We start from the raw sequence: 24,018 nt of genomic DNA, 5'->3' as shown, positions 1-24,018 counted from the left end.
CCAAATGCATCTGGGTCCCCCATCCGGAATCAATGGGGGTAAATTTACTATAATATACTTTTGTGACAAACACTAAAAAATATTATTGAACTCAAGTCTCCATGGCGTGAGTAATCAATAGAAAAAAAGGCATTTTGGGGTGAACTACTCCTTTATGCCCCCAAATAGAACGTAAGAACAAAATGAGTGCCGTGTGAACAAGCTCCTTTATATTGTCTATACCTTATAACGAAATGAGTGTCTGGATGGCACTGTTCCTCTTAACTCATTGAGTGCCAATCCCGAACTAGTTCGGCTTTATTAGCGTATCGTAGTGTGCCGATCCCGAACAAGTTCGGCTTTTAAAAAAAAAAAAAAAAAAAAAAAAAAAAAAATTTTTTTTTTTTTTTTGAAAAAAATTTTTTTGAATTTTTTTTTTTTTTTTTGGGACCCCATCAAATCTGGTGAACATGATTTCAATCGCGATTTTGCATGTTCCACCCCCATACAACCCCATCTAACATACAGGGCAGCCATTTTTGTTTACATTACATGTAAAACATAATGGCGATTATCTCAAGAATGCCTGAACGGATTTCCAATCGGATTTTTTTGTTTGAAAGCTGTGAACAAACTGCACAAATCCACTCCAATGCAATCCAGGATTGCATTGGATTTTTTAGAGCTCATTCTTCTCTGTTTTTTTCCCATGCATGAGGTGTGCAAGGTTTAATCATGGCTAAGTTGACGAAAATAAGGCTTCTAAAATGCTTGGTAGCCAATAGCTAACTTCAAGCTAACTTCATCCTCTTCCTGTACATGCACAAAGGAAAGTGTCCTTTCCTTTGTAAAAAAAGTCATGGCTCCAGGGCTTGGGCATGCATTACCAGCATATCTCTATTATTCTCTGGTCACTGGGCGCCCTCTAGTGGTGATAGGCTGGCACTCAATGAGTTAACACGATACATTTGTTCACAGCTCAGCTGTTCAATGTTCAATACACATTCACACCCAACACTCACACATGCATACATGCCTGAAGTTTGAATCACACTTTTCTTTTTTGGCTTAATTTGTTCCTGAACAAAAATAAAAACAATCCCAGTCATTCTTAAAAACCCACATCCATAATAGTGACCGAGCAGCCATCTTTAAACTGTCGCAGAGTTTGATTCTACAGCCTCTTCCGGCGCAACTTATTTCTTCACCTTGTTCCCGCCCACCAACCACCGTGAAGTACGGTGAAAAACATTATACTTTTCGATGAATACAGTGAATAATCTGCGTGTCCTTTAGAGTTGTTGGAACGTCCTGGTTTCAGAATCCTTGTGCGGTTGAAACGCTCTAGGAAAGCAGCATCGATCTGATCCCTTCTGACCTCATCAAGTCTGTATCCCAGGGAACCTCTGTTGATCCCGGAGCGGTTCTGCCTCCTCAGAACAGCCCCACCATGTGGTCAATCTGCCTCATGTAGACGCTCTTCAGGGGCAGAGCGTAGCGTCGCTCCTCTGGGATCCTGTCACACTGTCAGGAGGATGTGAGGAGAGACGGAGAAGAGAGTGGGTGTGAAGGTAGGGTAAGTCTGCACATTTCTAAAGTGACAATTTAGCCACAGCATCCAAAGGCTAATAATGTATTAAACAACACCCAGAAGTACAAAACAAAACATTTAAGGCACTTGGAAATAGCCAATGTAATCCCTCAAAGTTCTTTAAGTGTCTAAATCTAAAGAGCTGTCCATACTGTCTCCAACCACCGAACCTCTCGTCGGAAAGGTCTGGTTCAACTACAAAATGATGTCACTCGCAAGTTGCAACTTATGAAAAGCATTACCCCGAATTTGAGTTCGGAAAGCTGCACGTTGGACAGCCCTTAATGGAACATCTGTTGGCCCATTGTAATGCCCAGTTTATACAGTACTTGGCCAGGTCTTTTACAAAATCTGAATTTGCCATTAGACATCAAGTTCATGTAGCCTGAGAGACACAGTTCCAACAGAGAGACCAGGATGCAACTGAACGGGATTAAAACAGCAAACATGCATGAAACATTTCTTCTGCAAAAGGCCAATACATACTCCTTCCGAAGTCCACAATCTCCCGCTTTGGAAAGGCTTCCCAAACTATCGTTGGGAGACAATTTAAGGACTTTTTAATTAATCATTGGACAAATGGTCAAATATTAGAGGCAGAAATAATGACAATTTTCATAGGACTTTCACATAACGAATAACTTAGTAAGCACGTTTGGGCTCTCACAGAATATCTCCATATACAGTACATGGATCTCCATATATGGATACCGGGGTCTCCATATATGGGTAACTGGTCCGATATAAATCACTGGCAAGTTGGCCAAGACATGGCGCGGCGAGGTCACATGTCGCCCTGAGACGTCTTATACAGTGGCGTCAGTTCAGAAAAAGCTAAGGTATGGCAACATGACTGGTGTCTTGCACGCGCGCCTTCACCAGTCATGTTGCCAAACCTTAGCAACAGTCATGATACATTTATTTTGGGCTGGATATGGCAGCCTGGAACGGTTGTTCAAGTGCAGCTAAACTTGGCATGTTAGTAAACATGCCACAATTAACAATAATGCATTGCACCTGTGCAGCTGACCTGCGGAACCTGGGAATATACCATTTTGTCAAGATGGGGAGAATACAAGTGTGGAGAATATAATAATAATAGCCTATCTTAAAGTGACCATTTTGCATTTGTAGTTATTTTACTCTAATTTAACAACATAATAACCAGCACAGATAGACAAAGAGACATTCAGGGATTTATATTTAAAAGTAACTCTTATTTTCCCCCCTGGACCCAGGGTATGGCAGTTGCATACCCCTGCCATACCCAATTGACGCCCCTGGTCTTATATCTTTTTTTTAAACAGTAAAGTGCAAATAGACTGTGAAGTCCAATAGCGCTACAAAAGTTAACCACTTTACAACTGCCATCAGAGAGGTCTGCGTAGACCTAAACAACCAGTGGTCAACATGCCTGTCAGCGATGTCCCGTACAATTTTAAAAGGAGAGGGCTGTGATTATGGGCTGTTGGCCCGGCTATAAAGGATAATGGTCTTACATTGCTGATGTTGCTGTGAGCTGCCTCGGTGGGCTGGTTGTCCAGCAGTACGCCCTCCTCGTAGGGCGACAGGTCGTTCCACTGCTTCTCCCTGAAGCGCTTGTCTATGGGGACCACGTGGCCTTCCGTGGTGAAGATGTATTTGTTCTCCGACTTGTGCAGCGGGTTGTCATCGTCGAAAAGCTGACGGAGGGACAGGGACGGACGGACGGACAGACAGACAAACAGGTGTTGGTGTTACAGCGTGGCAGGGGCTGGGCAGATTTTACTTCAGAGTCAATATCACCATTATTTCAAACCTTTGCCTCGATTCTGATTAATGAAGGATTAGAGTGAAAATAGCACATCTACATGCTCAAAATGCATTCTGATGTAATGCATCGTGAGCTCATAGATCGGTTCTTTTTGCACGCTGCCATTGTACAACGAAGTGTAATAAAACAGTGGTTAATTAGGCTAATTGATTGGAACTTTTTCTTGTCGATTTGCTGATATAATAAATAAACAAAAATTTAGAAGGCAATGGTAGCCAATCAGGAGGGAATATGGGAAATGGGACAGATATGTACAGTATAATTGTATATGAGAAACTTGCTTTTTGATTATTCTATTAACTTACATGAGCTACTGTATATTAAAGTCAGTTATTTGTTCTAAATGTTGGTTCTGATATTTGGGTAAATTGCCCAGCGCTACAGTGTGGTTTCATCAGCGTCACAGGCAGCATTAGTAATCCCGCTAAGTGGCATGTGGTGGTTGGTTAGTTCATCTTAACCCTGCTGCAAGGCAGCCTTAACAGAATGGCACGTTCTCTCGTCTGTGTGACATCGTCATAATTGCACAGCAAGAAACTGGTAGTCATTTACATCACACTGCAATGTGTGCATACATTGTACAGTACACTAAGTCAAGATACCACCAAGAAAACCTGGGGTGACGGGGCCTTCTCTGTAGCCGGCCCCACCCTCTGGAATGAACTCCCCAAACCCATCAGAGACACCCCCTCCCTCCCTGCCTTCAAAAATGCCTTGAAAACCCACCTGTTCCAAATTGCCTTTCCCAGTTGACATTTTTACCTCTTGTTTTATTGTTCTATGTTTTATCTCTTTTGTACTCTTTTCTTAATTATTTTTCCTAATAAAAATGTTGCTGTTAGCTTTCCCTCCCCCTAGCCCCCGTAGGCCCAAATGTAAAGCATCTTTGAGTACTCAGAAAAGCACTATACAAGTCCCAGATATTATTATTATTATTATTATCTGTCCTACAAAGCCGAAACAAGTTACTTCAAATTGCATGAGTTAGGGACACCACCTGCAACCCCTGCAGACGTGCTGCTATACTGTATTAATACTCTACAGCAGAGAATGGTTAAAATAACATTTTGCTCATTCAAATAAGTCCTGGATTGTAGCTTTCTAACAGTATATTTTTTGTGAAATTTTAATTGTTCTTTTGATTTGATTATTTATCGTTTTATAGGACATGTGTGCGTGATCTTTTTTTTTTCTCGCTCTGGACAAAGCAGGATCTAAACGTACCAGGTAAAGGTATTTGCAGGTCTCGCTGAGGAAGAAGCTCTCCATGCGATCCTCTTTGGACTTGTCCACCACGTGGTGGAGGGTTGCATATCCACATCTGAAAAATGACACCGCTTAGTTCCAAGTAAGCCTGTCACAATTATTACATAAACGTCTAATCGCAATTATTTGACATAATCGTGATTATTTTGTCATAATCGTTTCCATGTTGAAAATGTTTCACACAAAAATAGTGAAAATAACAGATCCACAAGCTCACTTGTAGATCGGTTATTTCCACTATCAATGTTCTTTTATGTGTCATATCTGCCATGTGCAACTTCAAACCAAACAGAAATGTAATTGTCAACGACAAAAACACAATTAAATCGCAGTAGAACTGTTAATCGTAATTATTTGAGTGACAATTAATTGTCATGTGAAATGTCATTATCGTGACAGCCCTTCTTCCAAGTAGAGATGTACCGATACCAATCTTTCCTTCCCGATACCGATTCCACCACCAATTACTTGCGTACGGGTCGATACCAGTACTGATCAGACACCAGTATGTAATTTAAACTAATCTAGGACGGTAGTTCTTTTTAGTGGGGTCCAATAACCCTTAGGGTCTGTAACACTGAGAGTGTACAAATGGAATCAAATGAACCGGTTTTGGACGTTCCATTTGTACACTCTCAGAGTTATGGGGGGTCATTGAAATTAAAAGGCTTGAGAACCATTGATCCAGGAATAAATCAAAAATCCACTAACAACGCTAGTTCTAACAAAAAGATGTCTCCCCCCCCACCCCCTTTCCCCATAGCCATACCTGACTTTGGCATTTTTCTCCAGGCTGATAAGAATATCCATTCCAACATGGAGATAGAAAGGATTCTTGGTGGCCTTGGAGGAAAGAGACAACAACTCACTCACACATAGTCACTGACATTATAAGACAATATTTTCCGATGAGAAAAAAAAAGGCTAAATGAAGACAATAATCATTAACCACTTAAGCCCTATTCAACTATTTTTACATCTTTCCCCCCTTATGACGTGAAAGTGGTTAACACATTTACTGCCACCTTTAAAAATCGACTTACCCATTTCGTTGCCACCATTCTTTTTTTTTTTCTTTCCTAATTCTGTGTTGGTGTGAGAATGTCAAACCTGGCATGCACCATATGAAAGGTGAGAGTCTCTAGTTACACACTTCATCGGCCGCCAGCAACAACGGGTTAATGTTTTCCTCAGTGCCAGTGAGATTGCGCAATCACCGCTGCTGCTTGACTGTGATTGGCTGGGGGAGGCTGGATCTTTCCTGCAGCGAGGGGCCTTGTGTAACCGATCTAGACACACGATTGGTCCAGCGTGGGTCACATGACAGTTCAACATAGCCGCAAGCAGACAGAGAGGGGATTTGTGTTGTAAACATGCATGTTTTGGATTGAAAAGTCTCTTTTTGAGAAAATGAAGGATTCTTTTTGGGCATATAATGGATTCTCTATGGCCGGGCTTCACTTCACATGCACGCCCAACTTGCATTGTAATCGAATCGCAGACTTTTACTGATTCACACGGGACCGGAACGACGTACTGTAAGTAATTAATGTAAAATCATTAATTATGATAAAATTACAACTCGAGCAACTCGGGCAGTGGCAAGAGAAGACACTGGCTCTAGCTCGGGTAACTCGAGGGGTGGCAATAAATGTGTTAATATTCCTACAAAATTTTACAATTACCAGAAATATATTTAGTTTTGTGCTGCAAATCCTGTTAAAAAAGGTATGTCATTTTTGTCTGGGTGTCTCATATTGGCATGTTGCATTTTTTTCTTTTTAGACAAATTAAAATATTCTTAAATTTCCAGTGCAAGCCACAGAGCCGCACCACTTCTTCCTGTGTTGATGCTGGTAGATGTGGTAGGAAGGGTGGGATGACAGAAAAATAATTCAGATCAAAGTTTGATATTAGACTCAAGACCACTTGTCTGAATCGCCCGTTACGTGCACACTGTTCCACATGTGCGTGCGGCATGTTTCGGGTCTCACAGCATATCTCCATACATGGATCTCCACATCGTCGTTGTTGAGTGGAAACCTTGTATGGACATACAAGACCGTTTTGTATTTATCATTTTAAAAATGAACTAAACTATTGAAAATAGCAGATCTACAAGCACACAACGCCTCGCGCTGCGAGGCGTTGTGTGCTTGTAGATCGGCTGTTTTCTCTACTTTTGTGCGAAGGCCTTGTATGATAAAGCAGTGCTTTACTTGGTGAAAAAACGTACAAACTTGAAACTTGGAGATACAAGGTTTCTGCCCGACAGTGAAAATATATGGGTACTAGGAGTCTCCATATATGGGTAACTGGTCCGATATACATCACTGGCCAGACGGCCAAGACATGGCGCAACCTCACCCTTTAGGGCGAGGTCGCTTGTCGCCCTGAGGCGTCTTACTAGTACTTTTACTTAAGTGAGGTGTGGATGGATACCTGATACAGCAGGTAGGTGGACTCCACCAGCTCAGGGCGCAGCGGGTAGAAGAGCACGTCAGGAGCCTGCAGCTGCCAGTTGTACCTCTCCGGCAGAGCCCCGAAACGCTTCCAGATGGCATAATAGAAGGCATGCAGGCAGATGGCATTCTCCACGTCACCATTCAGCACCTAGAGCACAGTGCCATTAGCTTAACAACAATGCACACACAAATGTCCCCAGTTATCATGGCTGAATGTGCTGGAACCAATTTAGAACGGGTACACATTATTGTGTATCATTATTTTATGCTTTAACTATTAAAAAATAGCAGATATACAAGCTCACAGCGCGGAACCGAGTGCCGCGCTGCAAGCTTGTAGATCTGCTATTTTTGAAGAATTTTGACCCGATTCTATAAGTGTCTTTGGAATCCTTCTACGTTTTTTTTTTAACTGTTTCTATGTCTCAATGTTCTCAAACCTTTTCATGTCAAGGACCCCCAAAATGATATTTATTTGGCCACGGACCCCCATCTCAAAACATTTAGTTCCAGGGACCCCCAGAAGCAAAATTTGAGTTACAAACGTTTGCTTTGAAAATGCATATATTCAAAGATTTGCACACATTTTCACAACTTTTTCAAAAATAGCAGATCTACAAGAGTGCAGCGCTGTGATCTTGTAGATCTACTATTTTTCAATTGCTAAAGCATTCAATAATTCTAGGCCTAAATGGGTTAAAGCAAAAATAAAATCTCACGTGTATGGCCATTGGCCAACTAATGTGCGATTTGTGAAACATTGTGAAAGGTGAGCCCAACACTAGCACTGTTTCACAAACAATTACACAATATCTATTGTCATTAATTCCTGCTGTTCTACATACTGCCAACCAGGTGAAGAAATCATAGATTGATGCTTTTATGAAATATCGGAGTCCGTTTTTATGGAAGATGTTTCTGAACAACATATTGCAATTATATTTGACCATTTCAAATTCTCTAATCTTCCAATAATGGCTGAAGCTAAATTTGTCGCGAACTTTAAGCATTTAGCAGTCACTCTTAATCCAGCAGTAAATAGGCTATTTATAGAGCACAACCTCTGAGCGCAACCAAACATAAAATGAATTGTCTCTCCCAAAGGGTTTTGCTTCTTTTTTTCTTTTGTCTGTCAATATTTAGTCATCATAGCTAAGTTTGTGGTGAACCTGTGGTTCTCATACCAGTGGTCCTTGAGGGACTTCCCGGTGGTCCCCAGGTAAGTTATGACCAAATGGACCCTTATTCACCTGTTTCCGCGAGAATTTACTGTAGCATTATTTGCGGGATACTTCCGGTTAACAGCAGACATGCAAGCTCACGTCGCGTCGCAGATGCAACCGTTGTGAGCTTGTAGGTCACTCTCGGCTGCGGCGCTGGAAGCTGCCTGCACATTCTGCGCAATGTGGTTTCATGTTACGCTCTCAAGAGTTAAATTGTTGTTAAACATCTGCATTACTTAATTTACAAGAAGTCTACACAATTAGCCAGTAGCTATGCCCCTCCCTTTAAAAACTTTTGTCCAATGCTAGCTTAGCAACCGGCAGCTTGCCAAGGCTGTTGCCAAGGCAATCCTTGGCAAGCAGGAAGTTATTTTAAGCTAGCATTGGACAAAAGCTTTTTGGGAGGGGCATAGCTACTGGCTAATTAGACATTTTTTATTTTATTTTATATCAACGTTTGCCTGTTATGGACAAAATCTTATCCGACGATAACAAAATATTCTTACGTTTTGGGTCTGAGAGGCTACATCTCATCAAATTGTGGCCCGTGGTTCAAACGCCAGACAAATAATGGACCTTGATATGAAAGAGGTTCAGGGTTCCCCCACACATCTTACCAATTCATTTCCAAAACTTTTCCAGAATATTTAACCCGATTTCCAGGACTATCTAACAATAATTCAGCTCAATAACGAGACGCTTACTCCTATGCGCAATGCCCAAAGACAGGTAGCGTATGCCAGTGGTTCTCAACCTTTTCAGGCCGTGACCCCTGAAATAATCATATTTGAAGAGAGTTGAGGAATTTCGTATAACACGGTTTTATTGTGAAAATAGCCGATCTACATGCTCACAACGCCTCGCAACGCGAGGCGTTGTGAGCATGTAGATCTGCTATTTTCACAATTTCTGCCTCTAATATTTGACAATTTGGCCAATGTTTAATTTGTCATTTCAGTATTAACAAAATCAATTACGAAAGACAATGCATAGCTATTTTTTCCAGGACCTTCCAGGACCCTTGATCAATTCCAAAACTTTTCCAGTACTGGAAAAATATATTTCTAATTTCAAAATATTTCCAGGAATTTCATGACCGTGGGAACCCTGTGAATGCCCACACTCTTACCTGCAGGCCGGGGAAGAAGGCCTGGAGAGAGTCGATCCACGTGTTCATGATCTGACCGTTGAACATGTTGACGTTGACGTAGAGAGGCGGGTCGCCCTCTCCCTCGTTACACGACTCCCTTCTGGAAACGCCCGCAAAAACACAAAACACAAACAGAGGCTTTACAACAACAACATCTGACATGCATACAATCCCTTTTATGCTCATACATGGAGATCCTTGTCTGTAGAACCAGCCAGGGCTGTTTTGGCCATAATAATGGATTTTGTAAGTGTGGTATGTGGCCGATGTGGCCTCCATATTTGGGCATTCCCATACAAAGTCCTGTTAGATATGGGCTTAATATTGATGACATCAGGGATCTCCATATATGGGTATAAAAGGGATTCTGTTAGTGTGGTTCCCCTGACATCACAGCGATGTCAGAGCTTGATGGCAGAGAATCGGGTCAATGTCTACAAGCTCGCAGCGCGGCACTCAGTGCTGCACTGTGAGCTTGTATATCTGCAATTTTTTATAGTTAAAGCATAAAATAAACGGTTAATGACTCAAATCTAGAGTATGTTTCAGGTGTTCATTTCTTAAAATATATTTTAAATAACAATAAAAAAAGGAGAGGTTTTGGACGTACACAGTCTCTACCCAACAGCGGCAATATTCGCTGAGCACGGATACACTCTTTCAGCCAACGCCCTGCCTCACACCCATAGTTTACACCTGGGAGTTGCTCAGTACAATCAAAGTGGGTGGACTCGTTTTAAATTCCCCGGAGCGCCGTTTTGTCATCAGTGCAGAGGGCACTGAAAAGACATATAAAAGCACCTCCCCAAGGGCGGTGCGTCACACACTCCATGACGCACAAACACGTTTCTTTGAGCGTTGATACCACACGAAGATGGGTCAAAGGATTTTGAAAACGCAACTAAAACGCACCAATGTGCAAAAACCTTTCACTTCCCTGTCCCAAACAACAACGCCCTAACACATGTAGCCCTTAGGGATGGGACGATAATTGTCATTATCTTTTATCGTGATTGAAAACACACAATTATCATATCGTGGAGATTTTTAATTTATCGTGAAATTATCCACCGTCATGCACTGGGATCAATTCACCTTTTATCTGCCGAGCTGCATATCTGGTAGCATTTAAACCCTCTAAAACAGACCTGGAAATAACTACTTGATACAGTTATTTTTTTTCCACTCTCTACCAAATGTCTTTGCCAAAAAATGCGTTGCGACGCATTGTGAGCTTGTAGATCTGCTATTATTTATTTGTTAAATGTTCCAACCCCAGGATAATGGAGGGGACATTTTGATTTTCGCGATAATATCATAAATCGCAATATCTTTGGTCACAATAATTGTGACATGAAATATCGTCCCATCCCTAATTGTGTTGAAGGACTGACCCTCTTCTCAGGTGATTCTGGATGCTCTCGTAGGAGGCTTTGAACATGCGGTAGTCCTCCTTCTCCCCGAACAGGATGTAAGACTTCAGCAGGTACTCGTAGAAGGAGTCCATGCCGGCCCCGAGACCACTCTGCTTGCCCACCCACTGGCCTGTCTGGATGTTCACCACGTTGCCTGGAGGGTTTTATGACAGGAAGACCAGAGAGAGAGAGAGAGAGAGAGAGAGAGAGAGAGAGAGAGAGAGAGAGTGAGAGAGAGAGAGAGAGAGAGAGAGAGGTGAAGTGACAGGAATAGAAAGGGGTTGTTTGCAATGATGGAGAGTAACTATTAACAGTTCTACTGCCAGATGTTATTATTTATTTATTGGGGCTGGTGCCAGCAAAAAGCAGCTTACCTTTGCGATGTTATAGAAAATTATCTATTGATAATTTTCAAACTAATTCTTTCTACAATGGACGCTCATATGTGTACTTGAGCCAAGCTGGCGGCAGAGGGCAGCCTTATGCAAAGATTAATGTGAATTGGGCCGCTCCGCTTGCCATCCATTCAGAGCATAGAAATGCATTTTCTAGATCAGATCCAAAGAAAACAGCCAGGAAGTGATTTGGGACTCCATTATTGTTTACGGGCGGTGGATTTTTGAGAGCAGCGTTACGGGAGATGTTTTTACTGTACACGGCGGCGCGACCCATCATCAGCTTACAGTCATCAGACAAGGTAAAAAGAACAAGCCGTATTGGCAACGAGCTGGGTTGAAAATTGGGGCGAACGGGAACGTCCGAAGCAGTAAAAGAGTACATGTGCTTGAGTACAGTACGATTTTCAGGTATTTCTACTTTACTTGCGTATTCCCAATTTCCAACACTTTTACTTCTGCTCTACCACATCTCGGAAACCAAATATTGTACTTTTAACCCGCTACATTTATTTGACAACGTTAGTTACTAGTTACATTGAAGATTTTGATTATTATTACTAAACGTACACAAACCACTTCAGCCCTATATACAGTACATTCCAGCCCAAATTGGTGATCAACAAGCTCACAATGCGTCGTGACGCACTTTGAGCTTGTAGATCTGCTATTTTCAAAAGATTTCTTCACATTTGAAAACTTGAAATGGGACATTCTTCATACTTTTGTACTCAAGTCAATTTTGAATTCCAGACTTTTACTTGTAACAGTATTTCTACATTGCAGTATTGATACAGTTGAGTACTCTTTCCACCACTGAATGGAACAGTGCGTTGGTGACAGAAGTGAGAAGGCGTGCTCACCCAGCAGACCGGTTTGGTTGCTCCTCAGGCTCCACAGGGCCCTCACAGCCCGCCTGGCCACCCACTCGAAGGTGGAATCACCTATCAGACGGCTCAAAATCCCAAACTCCACCAATAGGGAGCCGGCTCCCGCTGTGCACGTCTCATTGATGCTATCGGGTGGGACTCCAGTCTTTAAGTTCACCTGGCAATCAAATGAATGAATGGTTTATTTTGGTCGTACATTATGAAGGACAGCAATTGACAACATTGTGTGAATGTCACATCATTCATTCCCCAAGCCATTTCACACAAAGGATTTGTATAATCAATGAGCAAAAAGGCCGAAGCCCAGGGGTTATTATTGACTATCCTTTAAGTTTTAAAGAATTACATTTTAATCCTTAATTATTTCATATTCTATTGTGTTTTTTTTTTCTTTCTTCTCAACAAAGAGCTACTACACAATGTATCTAGTCACTAAAACCATTCCATAATTTTCACTCCCAAAGCTTAAACGCATGTATATTTTTTTTACATTGGTTTCTCACAAGTTTCAAATATACAATTCAAGGAACAAGGAAGTCTACTGAGTCATAACACTACATGTGATATGACTACTATTAATAATTGGGTGCTCACAATGCGAACTATTTCCGCCAAATGTTTGTTCGTCTATTATGACATGGCCAGAGTAGGGGCAGTAGGGTTCAGGTGGTTATGGCAAAAACATGTACGTTTCCTATTTGCAGCATGTGTCAACTAAATAAAAGTGAAAGGACATTTCCATGAGTTCTGTTTTCCTGATTGATTGCGCAATGAGCTTGTCTAGACCATGCACGCCGTAGGATGCATGGCCTGCCACTACATGTGTCAACTAAATCAACTGTAGATTTTAGGGGTCGACCGATATGGGATTTTCATGTTCGATTCCGATATCGATAAGTCGTGATCAAAGAGGCCAATAACCGATATTATGAACCGATATGCATTTTAAGTAAAAAAAGAAAAAAAGAAAAAAAATTATCCCCCAATTTGAAATAGTGGTTAATTAATTTATATATTTTTCCCATCCTGAATGTGAGGCTCACATCAAGTCGCCACATACTAGAATAGTGTTAAAAACGTATTCCGCAGCAGGAAATCTGTGAAAATCAGTAACCAAGATGCAAAAAAAAATATATATATATATATATATAAAAAAATATATCGACATTTATTTAAACTTTTTTTTCGATATCGATATTTTGCGATATTAATAAATGTTATTAATATCGACTTCGATTATCGCCCGTTTCGATAATCAGTCGATCCCTAGTAGATTTAATCAACTAAAATCTCATGATATTTAGTTGACAAAATATCAAACCATTTCAGATGAAAATGTGACCAAAACCAAATTACATTTTTATTCAAAAGACAGGGGTAAAACTAAAATCTAAATTTGCTGTCAAAATCCAACACCGGCTCACCCTGGGGTAGGGAATGCCCGTGCTGGTGTTCTCGAAGGCTGGCAGCAGACGGACAGCCAGGTCGTGGGCCAAGTGGAGGAGCTCATTGTCGTAGCCCTCCAGGCCTACCTTACCAAAGGGATGTTTAGGGTCAGTCAGCAGAATGTGAGCGGAGATCAGGCTTCCCAAGATCCTAAGAAAATAAAAATAAAAAACAGACAAAGATGCAAACATTGGACTCTAAGCAGAGTAAATGTCAATAAACCATCATCTATAATATTCATAGTGTCACTGGCAGAAGCCTTGTATCTTCAAGTTTCAAATGTGTGCGTTTTTTGTTAAGTAAAGCCCTGCTTCACCATGCAAGACTGTCGCAAAAGACTAGTGAAAATAACAGATCTACAAGCACACAACGCCTCGCGGTTCTATGACAATGCCCTGGAAATATCAGATCTACAACCTAACCCATCACAATGCAACACGTGATCCAGTAGATCTGCCGTTTTCGGCGCACAAGATCATTGTCGTTGACTAGAACTCATCCTTACACTGCATATTCAGATTTACAATTTATACAATTTAGGCATTTAGCAGTCGCTCTTATCCAGACCAGAGCGACTGCAAAATGCCTGAATTGTATATTGTAAAGCGTCATTCCCACTGGGCACGATAACTATAGAGATAACTATAACTATCTTTCACCCTTTTGGGTCCTTATGAACAAATGCTGTCTTGTGACAGAGAAGAGGACAGTGACAGTCGATGTGCAGCAGGGTCAAAGAACAATGCACTTGAAACCTACAGTAGTCATATCATGAAACATTGTCCCACTGTGAGGTAATTACAATGACAGAGAACCTCTTTGCCAACATACTGTAGCACGTCATAGCACAATCAGTGCTTTTATCTCTTCCTGTAAGCACCTGTGGTTTCTAGCCGTGGGCATGGGATGGGATGAACTGACCTGAATATTGTTGTTATAGCAATAGCATATCGTCGTTGTCGGGTGGTAACCGACAACCCGACAACGGCGCTTCGCACCGCGAGGTGTTGTGTGCTTGTAGATCGGCTGTTTTCACTAATTTAGTACATTTTTACGATGATAAATATAAAAAAGAAAGGTTTTGGATATACAAGGTTTCCATCCGACAATGACGATATGTGTTATTGTCTTCTTTTTTTTCTTTTCTTTTTTTCAGTGGATTCATGGATTCAAGGGGTTTATGCAAGATCTAGTGCATGCAAGCAAGAACTCTGCAAGATTTAGTCAATGTACATCATAGATTAGATTTGGCTTTATTGACCATTGATTCCTGGGGGGTTTATTTAACATTGAAACACTTCCATTCTGAAGTACTCATTTTATACATTACCGGTAATAATAGTACAATGTAGTATAATTATAGGACAAACGTGGGAGTTATTACTACTCTGTCACTTTTGAATGGTACATAGAGAACCTTTTCTGGCTCAGGGACCGCATGAAAATCTCAAGTGTTCGCAGCCCACAATGCATGTGACTCATCCATCTGTCCACGTGTTAAGTGGTCAGATGGGTGAGTCGCATGCATTTTCAGAACATGTTTATTTTAATGATTGTTCAAGGTATTAACCCATTCAGGCCTAGACTTATTGAATGCTTTAACCAGTGAAAAATAGCAGATATACAAGCTCACAGCGCGGCACCGAGTGCCACGCGTAAGTCATGAAAATGTCTGCAAATCTTTGAATATATGTATTTTTAAAGCGAACTCAAATTTTGCTTCTGGGTGGTCCCTGGAACTAAATATTTTGAGATGGGGGTCCGTGGCCAAATAAATATCATTTTGGGGGTCCTTCTCATGAAAAGGTTTGAGAACCACTGACATAGTAGTTTCTCAAGAACAGACTAACTGAGCTCCAGTTAAGTGAAAAGGACCTTTTCTTTGACGATGGCTAGCCAGATTGCTGACATAGAAACATGTTTTTTTTTTAAAACCTTAGAAGGATTCAAAAGACACTTATAGAATCGGGTCAAAATTCTAATTTTCACGATTTTTCAAAAATAGCAGATCTACAAGCTCGCAGCGCGGCACTCGGGGGCCGCTCTGCGAGCTTGTACATCTGCTATTTTTCAATAGTTAACTCATTTAATGCCAGCCTATCACCACTAGAGGGCGCCCAGTGACCAGAGAATAATAGAGATATGCTGGTAATGCATGCCCAAGCCCTGGAGCCATGACTTGCCAGAACACTTTCCTTTGTGCATGTACAGGAAGAGGATGAAGTTAGCTTGAAGTTAGCTATTGGCTACCAAGCATTTTAGATTTAGATTTTCGTCAACTTAGCCATGATTAAACCTTGCACACCTCATGCATGGGAGAAAAAACAGAGAAAATGAGCTCTAAAGATCCTGGATTGCATTGGAGTGGATGGTAAATATCAGCAAATATCGTCCTCTGTAAACAGAGGACAAAAAAAAAATTGAAAAAAAAAAAATGTTTTTCAAAAAAAAAATTTTTTTTTAAAAAGCCGAACTAGTTCGGGATTGGCACTCTGGGATGCGATAATAAAGCCGAACTAGTTCGGGATAGGCACTCAATGAGTTAAAGCATAAAATAATGATACACAAAATGTGTACCCGTTCTAAATGGATTAATGTTTAATAATAATGTTATATTATCATTACAATCTATAATTTTGCCAATTATTTCGGGGCCCACTTTTAATATCCTCACTGCCCACATGTTAACATGAACACAAAATACATATTGTAACAGAATTGACAGTTCTACCTGATGTTGGCCTCAAACACCTGCACAGTTGAGTCCTTGTCAAAAGATACAGTATCTATGACCAACTGCACAGCTTTGTGGAATTCTGTCACGTTGCCAAGGACCTGTGAAGAGAAGTCACATTGTAGGCTACCGATATTTCACAAAATAACTATCAATTTATACTGTCTCTACTGTACTCCTTTATCTTTCCAGAATGTTTTTCAAGGATCAAGTCCATCTAATTTTATCATCATCATATAATATGTGCCCCGGCCCCCAAAGGTGAACATGACAATTTAGTGATAAAAGTCACATGCTATAATACTATAGGGAGTCATTACTGACAAAACTAGACTTCTAAAAAAAAAAAAAAGGGGGGGGGGGGGGGGGGGGAATACTTGACAAACACAAAAATCGAATCTCTCTTAGTAAGACTACACTGTCTCCCGGTGTCATCCAGAATCAATTTTAAAGTCCTATTTGTTTATAAAGCTATGAACGTGTTAGTGCTGACCTATATCACACACTCCCTGTTAGAAAAACAAACACCCAGTCCAAAAAAAGGAAATAAATGGTTAACCTAAGCCACTATTTCCACTCATCTGGTGTTTATTTCCACTTTGTATTTCTTGTACGCTTCCTTTTAATCTAGCACTTAGAGCTGCATGTTTTGCACAATTGATATCATTGATTGATATTGATTGATGACTATTGATCACTATTCTATCACATCAATGATGGTTTGACCCGTTTCTATGCTGGGTTCTTTTTTTCCTTTTCTCTTCTGCTCTCGTCTGCCCTCTCTCTTCCCATGAAAACTACATAACGAAGAAGCGTGCATGAGGAAAAAAGGGAATTTCACCATCTTCTTCACACTTGTAAACCTGTAATGTGTCAATAAATATGATTTGGTATCATATTTATTTGATCATATTCAGCATTTCATACTGTACTCATGGTTAAAGCAAAAATTAATAATCTCACAACTGACATTTTTTGCATGAAACCTTATGAACTAGCACAGATTCTTAAACAATTAACACAATATGTAAAATGATGCCGTTCTTCATATTGCCAACCAGGTGGAGAAATCGCAGATTAAGGTGTTAACCTTTGCTGTTATTCTTTCCTAGATAAATGCAGTGTGAGCCAGCTTACCAGTAAGGTGTCTAGGGTATCAATTAGTGTCAAGGAGTAGTTCCCCAAAACGTCATTTATGTTGATGTTTGACCTGAAATGAGAAAGGCAAAACAACAAATTGAACGCAAGTGTTGAGGGTAGAATAGGCACATGAATACAATGAGTACATCTTAAGGGGCTGTGTCTACGGAAAGCTATTTATGAGCTGAGGAGCGCTATGGATATCGTGTCCAGAACGTTCGCACAGATCGTTTATTGACGATCACAACGCGATCCAGTAGGCCAAGACAAGTCGTTTATAAGCTGGGTAGCACAATAGCCCGTGTTGTGAGCTTGTAGATCGTCTACTTTTGGTAGCCGATCTAAAAATCTGGCATTACGACTCAATTAACTCATTGACTGCCAAGGCACGAGTTTCACGAGTTATTACAGTACTCCCAGGCTGCCACAGCCCGAGTTTCCCGAGTTGGAAGCCATTTTGAAAAAAAAAAAAAAAAAAAAAAAAAAAAAAAAATTTTCAAAATTTTTTTTTATAAAAAAATTTCTAAAAATGCCTCAAATGTATTAGGCATGATCGCAATTGCGAAATTGCATGTTTAGCCCCATAACAAACACATCTTTCAAAATGTCAAAAATGGCTGTTTTGTCTGACTTTGAAGGCTTGTATCTCATGAATGCCTGAACGGATTTCCAAGCGGATTTTTTTGTTTGAAAGCTGTTAAAAAGTACTACACATATGGTGCATGATCTAGGCATGGGCGTGCACGATCCGTGCACTAAAAATTGATCCGTGCACTAGAAATTTGGAAGGTGGCAGTGTTTGTTTTGTCTGACTTTGAAGGCTTCTATCTCATGAATGCCTGAACGGATTTCCAAGCGGATTTTTTTGTTTGAAAGCTGTTAAAAAGTACTACACATATGATGCATATATGGTGCATGGGCGTGCACGATCCGTGCACTAAAAATTGATCCGTGCACTAGAAATCTAGGATAGTGGCAGTCTGGTACTTGGGGGCCATCTTGAAATGGCATTCAATGAGTTAAGGCCAAACAAAAAAAAGAGAATAAGCGACAAATTCAATATTTCAGGCAGATTTAGTTGACTGAAATCTTATTTAAAACATTTCAGGTGACTCAAATATGACTAACAAAACAGAAACTTGCTGTCAACATGAACAGTGTCATCTGTGTCACTTACAGTTATAGCAGAAATAGCCTAGTATAGCTGAAACAACGGTAAACATGGACATCTCATGGTTGTGGTAATGATTCAGTGTCAGGGAGTAAATGACAGGCTTGTCAGACACAGCCAGAAGGATCAAACTGATGAGCGGCACTCCTCTCCAAACTACTATTATTTTCAGCAAGTGCCCTGAGCTCTCCGCCTAAAAAAGAAGGCTGGATGCCGAAAACGCGATGCTCGGTGCTGTGAGGAGGAACTTCACCATAGAAATGAATGGCTGAAAGTCACTGGCAGCTAAAAAAAATCACACCCAATGACCCAATGTGAAGTGAGCGGTGGTCAGACTAGGATTTAAGTCTAGGATGTACAGGCTATGCTACACACACACGTTTTGCTATGGCAAAACGCTGAGGAAAAAGGCTACAGACATACGACAGATGACATCACTAGACAAACATGATGCTACATACAAACATTTTACTATGGCAAAACGCTGAGGTAAAAGGCTACAGACACACGCACAGCCACTTATAGGAGCGGTTTGCACCGCTCAAAAAGAAATAAAATCTGGGACACGGGCCCTCAAGGCAGTGGTAACTTGTGGGCCCCCACATGATTTGGGGGTTCCCCAGATGACAGTGAAATGACACTTTAAGGACTTTTAAGACCTTAAAAAAAGTAATCAACAAACTAACTGGTCAAATATTGGCCAAATATGGCCAAAGAGACAACATTGTTGGTGTCGAGAGCAGGGCAGGAATTTCATGGAGGCCATGGCCGCCGTTGCCCCTCAGTTTGGCCTTGTGCCCCTCGAACCAATGGCATGCCCTGAGGCCACAGTGGCCTTAATGCCCCAGCTGACTGGTCGCCTAGTGGCCTTGCCCTTAAAATGACGAAATTCCAGGCCTGGTCGTGAGCTTGTAGATCGGTTATAATTTTGTGGAACTGAGTCAAACCAAATTGAATGTCTAACTCCTACATCCCAAGTGCTTGTCAGGGTCCCAGTATATAATTAACTTGGGGGGTTGCGGCCTGAAAGGTTGAGAACCATTGCCTTATGTTATAGTAACAATATGTTTTACACTGTGTGAAGAATGTTGCTGGATTGCATTGCTACCTAGAGATCTTCAACCATGGAGGCACTGTGTACTGTGTGCAGGTGTGTAATGTAAATAAGATAGAGTCGGGGCGAGTCAACAGTAACTTGTGAACACACCTGTGTCCCTAATTTGCTTACAACTACTGACATGCAAATTGCTAAACCTCAGGGGACAGTTAAGAGGCAAACTAGCCAGTGCTGTGTAGTGTGTACAGTAAAATACTCGCATACCAATTTCTAACTTACGGGTCCATTCGGTTACATTTTGTACACACTGACTCAAGAGTTGAATTAAATAAATGGAGGATTTTACTGTGTGCCCATGATCAAACTGGTCAGTGTGGTTACTGCAGTGTTTCTCAACGTGGGATCCAGGAGGGGCTTCCAGGGGGTTCCCAAGCAGTGTTGCATTTGTCCGGTCATTTTCAGTCAGTTCTAACCAAAATGGCTTTTATCTCAACGTTTTCCTCACAACATAATCACTAAAATATCGTCACTGTCGGGAAGAAACCTCGTATCTCCAAGTTTCAAATGTGTACGTCTTTTGGTAAAGCAAAGCCCTGCTTCATCATACAAGACTGTCGCACAAAACTAGTGAAAACAGCCGATCTACAAGCACATTGTGTGCTTGTAGATCTGCTGTTTTCTCTAGTTTAGTACGTTTTATAGATGATATATACAAAACGAACGGTTTTGGACATACAAGGTTTCCACCCGACAACAACGATATGCTATAAATATAAGGTGCTGGGAGTAAAATTTATAATGTAGGGGTGCCTCGAATTAAAACAATATTTATGGGGTGCCCTGAGACAAAAAGTTTGGAACCCCTGCTCTAATGCGTGGCGAATGCGTGGACATGCATCGATGCCAAACAACCCCCAAGTTCACACCTCGACAACATTTAGTGTCACAGCAAGGTGATTTAACGGGATGAGCCTGTAATGTAGGTGTTAAGTTAGGTGCGCGTGACGTCATTCAAATCGAGTCCCCCCTAACATTGAATCACCGATGCAAAACTGGTCCCAAGGTAAAGTATAGGTAGTTAACCATTAATTACCAGTAAGACTCCCTAATCGGGAGATAAGCGACCGTAGGTCTCGCTAGAAGAGGGCCATGTGAGAAATGAGGGGTGGGGTCTCCGCGTTGCCTTGGCGGACGAATAGGTACCGGCCCCGGCTCTCCCGGACGCTCCTAGGCCGAGTTAGGGCATTTTATGTGAGCTGCAGTGGAGGGGGTCCTCCACTGGGGGCGCCACCACTTTTGCATCCGTTCTGGAGTAGCAGGAGTGGGTGGTCCCCGGGAATTCCCCGTGAGCAGCCCCGTGGGGGTGGTCATTTGGTCATTTTTGCACATTTGGTATTTTTTTTACACCTGGGGGTCCCCCAGGGACCTGGGGGTCCCTGGAACTCCGGGGGTCCTTGGAGGTTGTAGTTTGGCAGGTAAGGAGTGTGTGTGCAAAATCTGGCATGGATCGGGGCAACGGTTGCGGAGATATGAGCAGGGCAAAAGTGTGACGTCTGACGTGTGACGGACGGACTGACTGACTGACGCACGGACACCTGGTGGAGCTTTCTGTAGTAAGTGCGACCTACGGTCGCAACAAGTAAATACAACAAGAGAATGTGCAAGAATGCCTATTTTGATCAGAGTTTTGAGCTTGTAGAGCGGCTATTTTAGGACGATGCCACATGTACAGTTTAAAGTCCCCTTTCACAAAGACAGTCCAAAGGGGTTAAAGAGGTGGTGCCATGATTTCCCCCCCCTCTAAAACATGATTATATTGTATTATGATTATACTAGGAGGAAGATTTTTTCCAAAAAAGTATACAGAAAGAGTTACAATTGAGTTTTTATGTGGCCACACCCCCAGTTCATTAAGTATGCATGGATGGCATGGTGGGTGGTGACCCAGCTGATATAGCCACACCCCACAGTGTTGGGTGAATGGCAATTGGGGAGGAGTTGATACTGTGACACACTTAGTATCTGTGTTTTTTAACTGACACTTTTGGCCACAAGGTGGCAGCCTCCAAGAGAAAACAAACAAATACTAAGAGAATACATCATTTCTCAAAAAGAACACATCAGGGGGTCTAATGAAGTACTTTCAATCTCCTAGACACATGAAAAACAGAAAAAGTACAAAACTATGGCACCACCTCTTTAAGTGGTTAAAAAGCATTGTGAAGAAGACTCACGGGTTGAGCACATCTGGTCCCCTGCCCTCGCAGTCGATGGGGTTCAGCTCGTCCTCTGGGAAGGCATATTTCATGTAATTGTCGTATCCAAAAATGAACATGTCTTTGGCCATGTCCTTCATCTTGGCTTTGAGCGCGTCCGGGAAGGAGCTGTACCTCCGCACGTACTCGTCCTGGTTACCATCGAAGAGGCTCAGGTAGGAGTCCGACCTCTGAGGGGACCCGGCAGGGCCCTGGCAAGAGCTGAGCCATCTCTCTTCTTCTCGCTGGGGAAAAGTGACACATGGACGAAATCCAGGTTTAACAGCTGGGGTGATAAGAATATATGGGAGATGATAATATCTATTCTCTTTGGAATTATTTTTAAATGGCCGATTTAAAAAAAATGTAGCTTATAAAAGAAGAACTACGTGATTAAAAACCAGGGTAAAGGCCCATTGCCGCCACTGAGCCAGATAACAGATAAACAAATCTCTCCAGATATTTAAGATAAAAATAGAAGAAAAAAATATCTATCACAGATTTGTGATAGATATATATATATTTTTTATCTATATCTACCATCCACTTGAATGGAAGAAATCTGGAGAAAGATTTTTTTTATCTGTTATCTGGCCCAGTGGGAATGGGCCTAAAGGCATGCATCATATGCCACACGACACTTATCACGATACACGATACAGGGAATCGCAACAATCATTGAATCTTAGAATCACAATGTGATTAAGAATCCAAATATAAATCGAATCGCCACCCTAGGTATCGAGATCGTATAGAATCGGTAAGTGAATCGTCCCACCCCTAATTATCACGACATGTATATCGATAATAATACCAATTATGCTCAGCAGCAGCCCAGCCCTACTTCATTGCCGTGGCCTCCTCCTCCTTGCATGCGCTGGGACCACGAGTTGGTCTTCAGCGGGACCCCCGCCGCGGACCCCCCACTCTCCTCCCTAAAGAGCGTCAGGTCCAGCTTGTGCAGGTTGAAGTTGAGGGGGAAGTTGAAGCCCCAGCTCACGCCGGGTCCCAGCCCGAAGCAGAGCCACAGCACACAGCTGACGCTCAGCCTCAGCACGACCAGCCCCAGCACTATTGACCTCCATTGCATCTTGTTTGCTGCCCCGGGTCGGTCTTCAAACTCATAGTTTACTCACGCGAACTTGTCGAAGAACAGAGGAAGGAACGTTGAGCGGCAACTTAAACCCCTAGCAGTTTACTTTGAACCCGGAGCAGGTTTTAAGTGTCTATCTTTGCTCTGCTGCTGCTGGTACACTTCCTGTCAACAAAGCGGTCCCCTCCCACCCTCAAGTGCGATTGGCTCCCCGGTCCTCGCGACGTACGTGAAACAGGTATGGGGTCTTCGGTGATTGGCCCGAGTGGCCCGTCACTCACGCAGTGACGCGTACTTGGGTTGGGTATCGTGGCATGCCTGCCGTTTGTCCTGCGCTCCAATAGGATGCAGCCACCAGCATGAGATATGCTAGTGTCGGTGTGTGGGCTCGATATACTCCCTATACTAGTTGTCATGACTTGATTTTGCCCCTGTCCGTCCGTCCCGCCTTGTCCTTCTGTTTGTGGACAGCTAATCTCCGGCACCGTTGGCACGCAAGCAGCGAACAGAGTTTTGGACAGTAGGCTACTTCTACAGATTGTGTCAAAAAATCACGCAAATCGGTACACAGTATCTCTAATAGTCATTAAATGAAACAGGTATTTTCAGAATTGTGTAAAACTTTGTATGCACACTTCCCAGAGTCCAAGGAAAAACCTCTGCCGTGCATTTTTCACATCTGCGCCACCAGGAGGCCGACTTATGTAAAACACATTATTTGATTGCGACCGTCAGGTCGCATTTACTACCAAAACCTCCACCGGCTGTCTGTCAGTCAGTCAGTCAGTCAGTCAGTCTGTCAGTCAGTCTGTCAGTCAGTCTGTCCGTCATGTCACACTTTTCCCCAACTCATATCTCCGCCACCGTTACCCCAATCCATGCCAAACTTTGCACACACACTCCTTGCCTGCCAATCCACAACCTCCACCCCACCA

General features: G+C 42.1%; 1 protein-coding gene across 2 annotated transcripts; it reads right to left on the bottom strand.

Annotated features, from left to right (window-relative positions):
* Positions 1 to 551: 551 nt before the first annotated feature.
* On the bottom strand, positions 552 to 23,267 carry edem1 (ER degradation enhancer, mannosidase alpha-like 1). Of its 2 annotated transcripts, XM_080728961.1 has the most exons (14): positions 22,835 to 23,267; positions 21,970 to 22,235; positions 17,505 to 17,577; positions 16,365 to 16,468; positions 13,612 to 13,783; positions 12,161 to 12,344; positions 10,882 to 11,056; positions 9,467 to 9,587; positions 7,092 to 7,262; positions 5,419 to 5,492; positions 4,608 to 4,704; positions 3,070 to 3,252; positions 2,057 to 2,101; positions 552 to 1,503 (listed from the first exon to the last, which is right to left on the bottom strand). In XM_080728961.1, the coding sequence occupies exons 1-14, from the start codon at positions 23,078 to 23,080 to the stop codon at positions 1,414 to 1,416; spliced, it is 2,001 nt and encodes a 666-aa protein (XP_080585087.1). In that variant the 5' UTR covers positions 23,081 to 23,267; the 3' UTR covers positions 552 to 1,413. The 2 variants fall into 2 exon arrangements, with proteins under 2 accessions (XP_080585087.1, XP_080585088.1); XM_080728962.1 differs by lacking the exon at positions 2,057 to 2,101.
* Between the last annotated feature and the right edge of the window lie 751 nt (positions 23,268 to 24,018).

This window comes from Nannobrachium achirus, assembly GCF_963921795.1.
Source record: "Nannobrachium achirus genome assembly, chromosome: 6".
Lineage (NCBI taxonomy): Eukaryota > Metazoa > Chordata > Actinopteri > Myctophiformes > Myctophidae > Nannobrachium > Nannobrachium achirus.
This window is presented reverse-complemented; position numbering and strand designations above follow the sequence as displayed.

Bases quoted from the DNA above. Each gene is read 5' to 3' on its own strand.
- edem1 (XM_080728961.1), bottom strand. From the start codon at position 23,080: ATGCAATGGAGGTCAATAGTGCTGGGGCTGGTCGTGCTGAGGCTGAGC. The intron at 4,705-5,418 runs GTATGGCTATGG...GTCATTTTTCAG, and splicing joins GAGAAAAATGCCAAAGTCAG to ATGTGGATATGCAACCCTCC. The intron at 2,102-3,069 runs GTAAGACCATTA...TCCCAACGATAG, and splicing joins CTCACAGCAACATCAGCAAT to TTTGGGAAGCCTTTCCAAAG.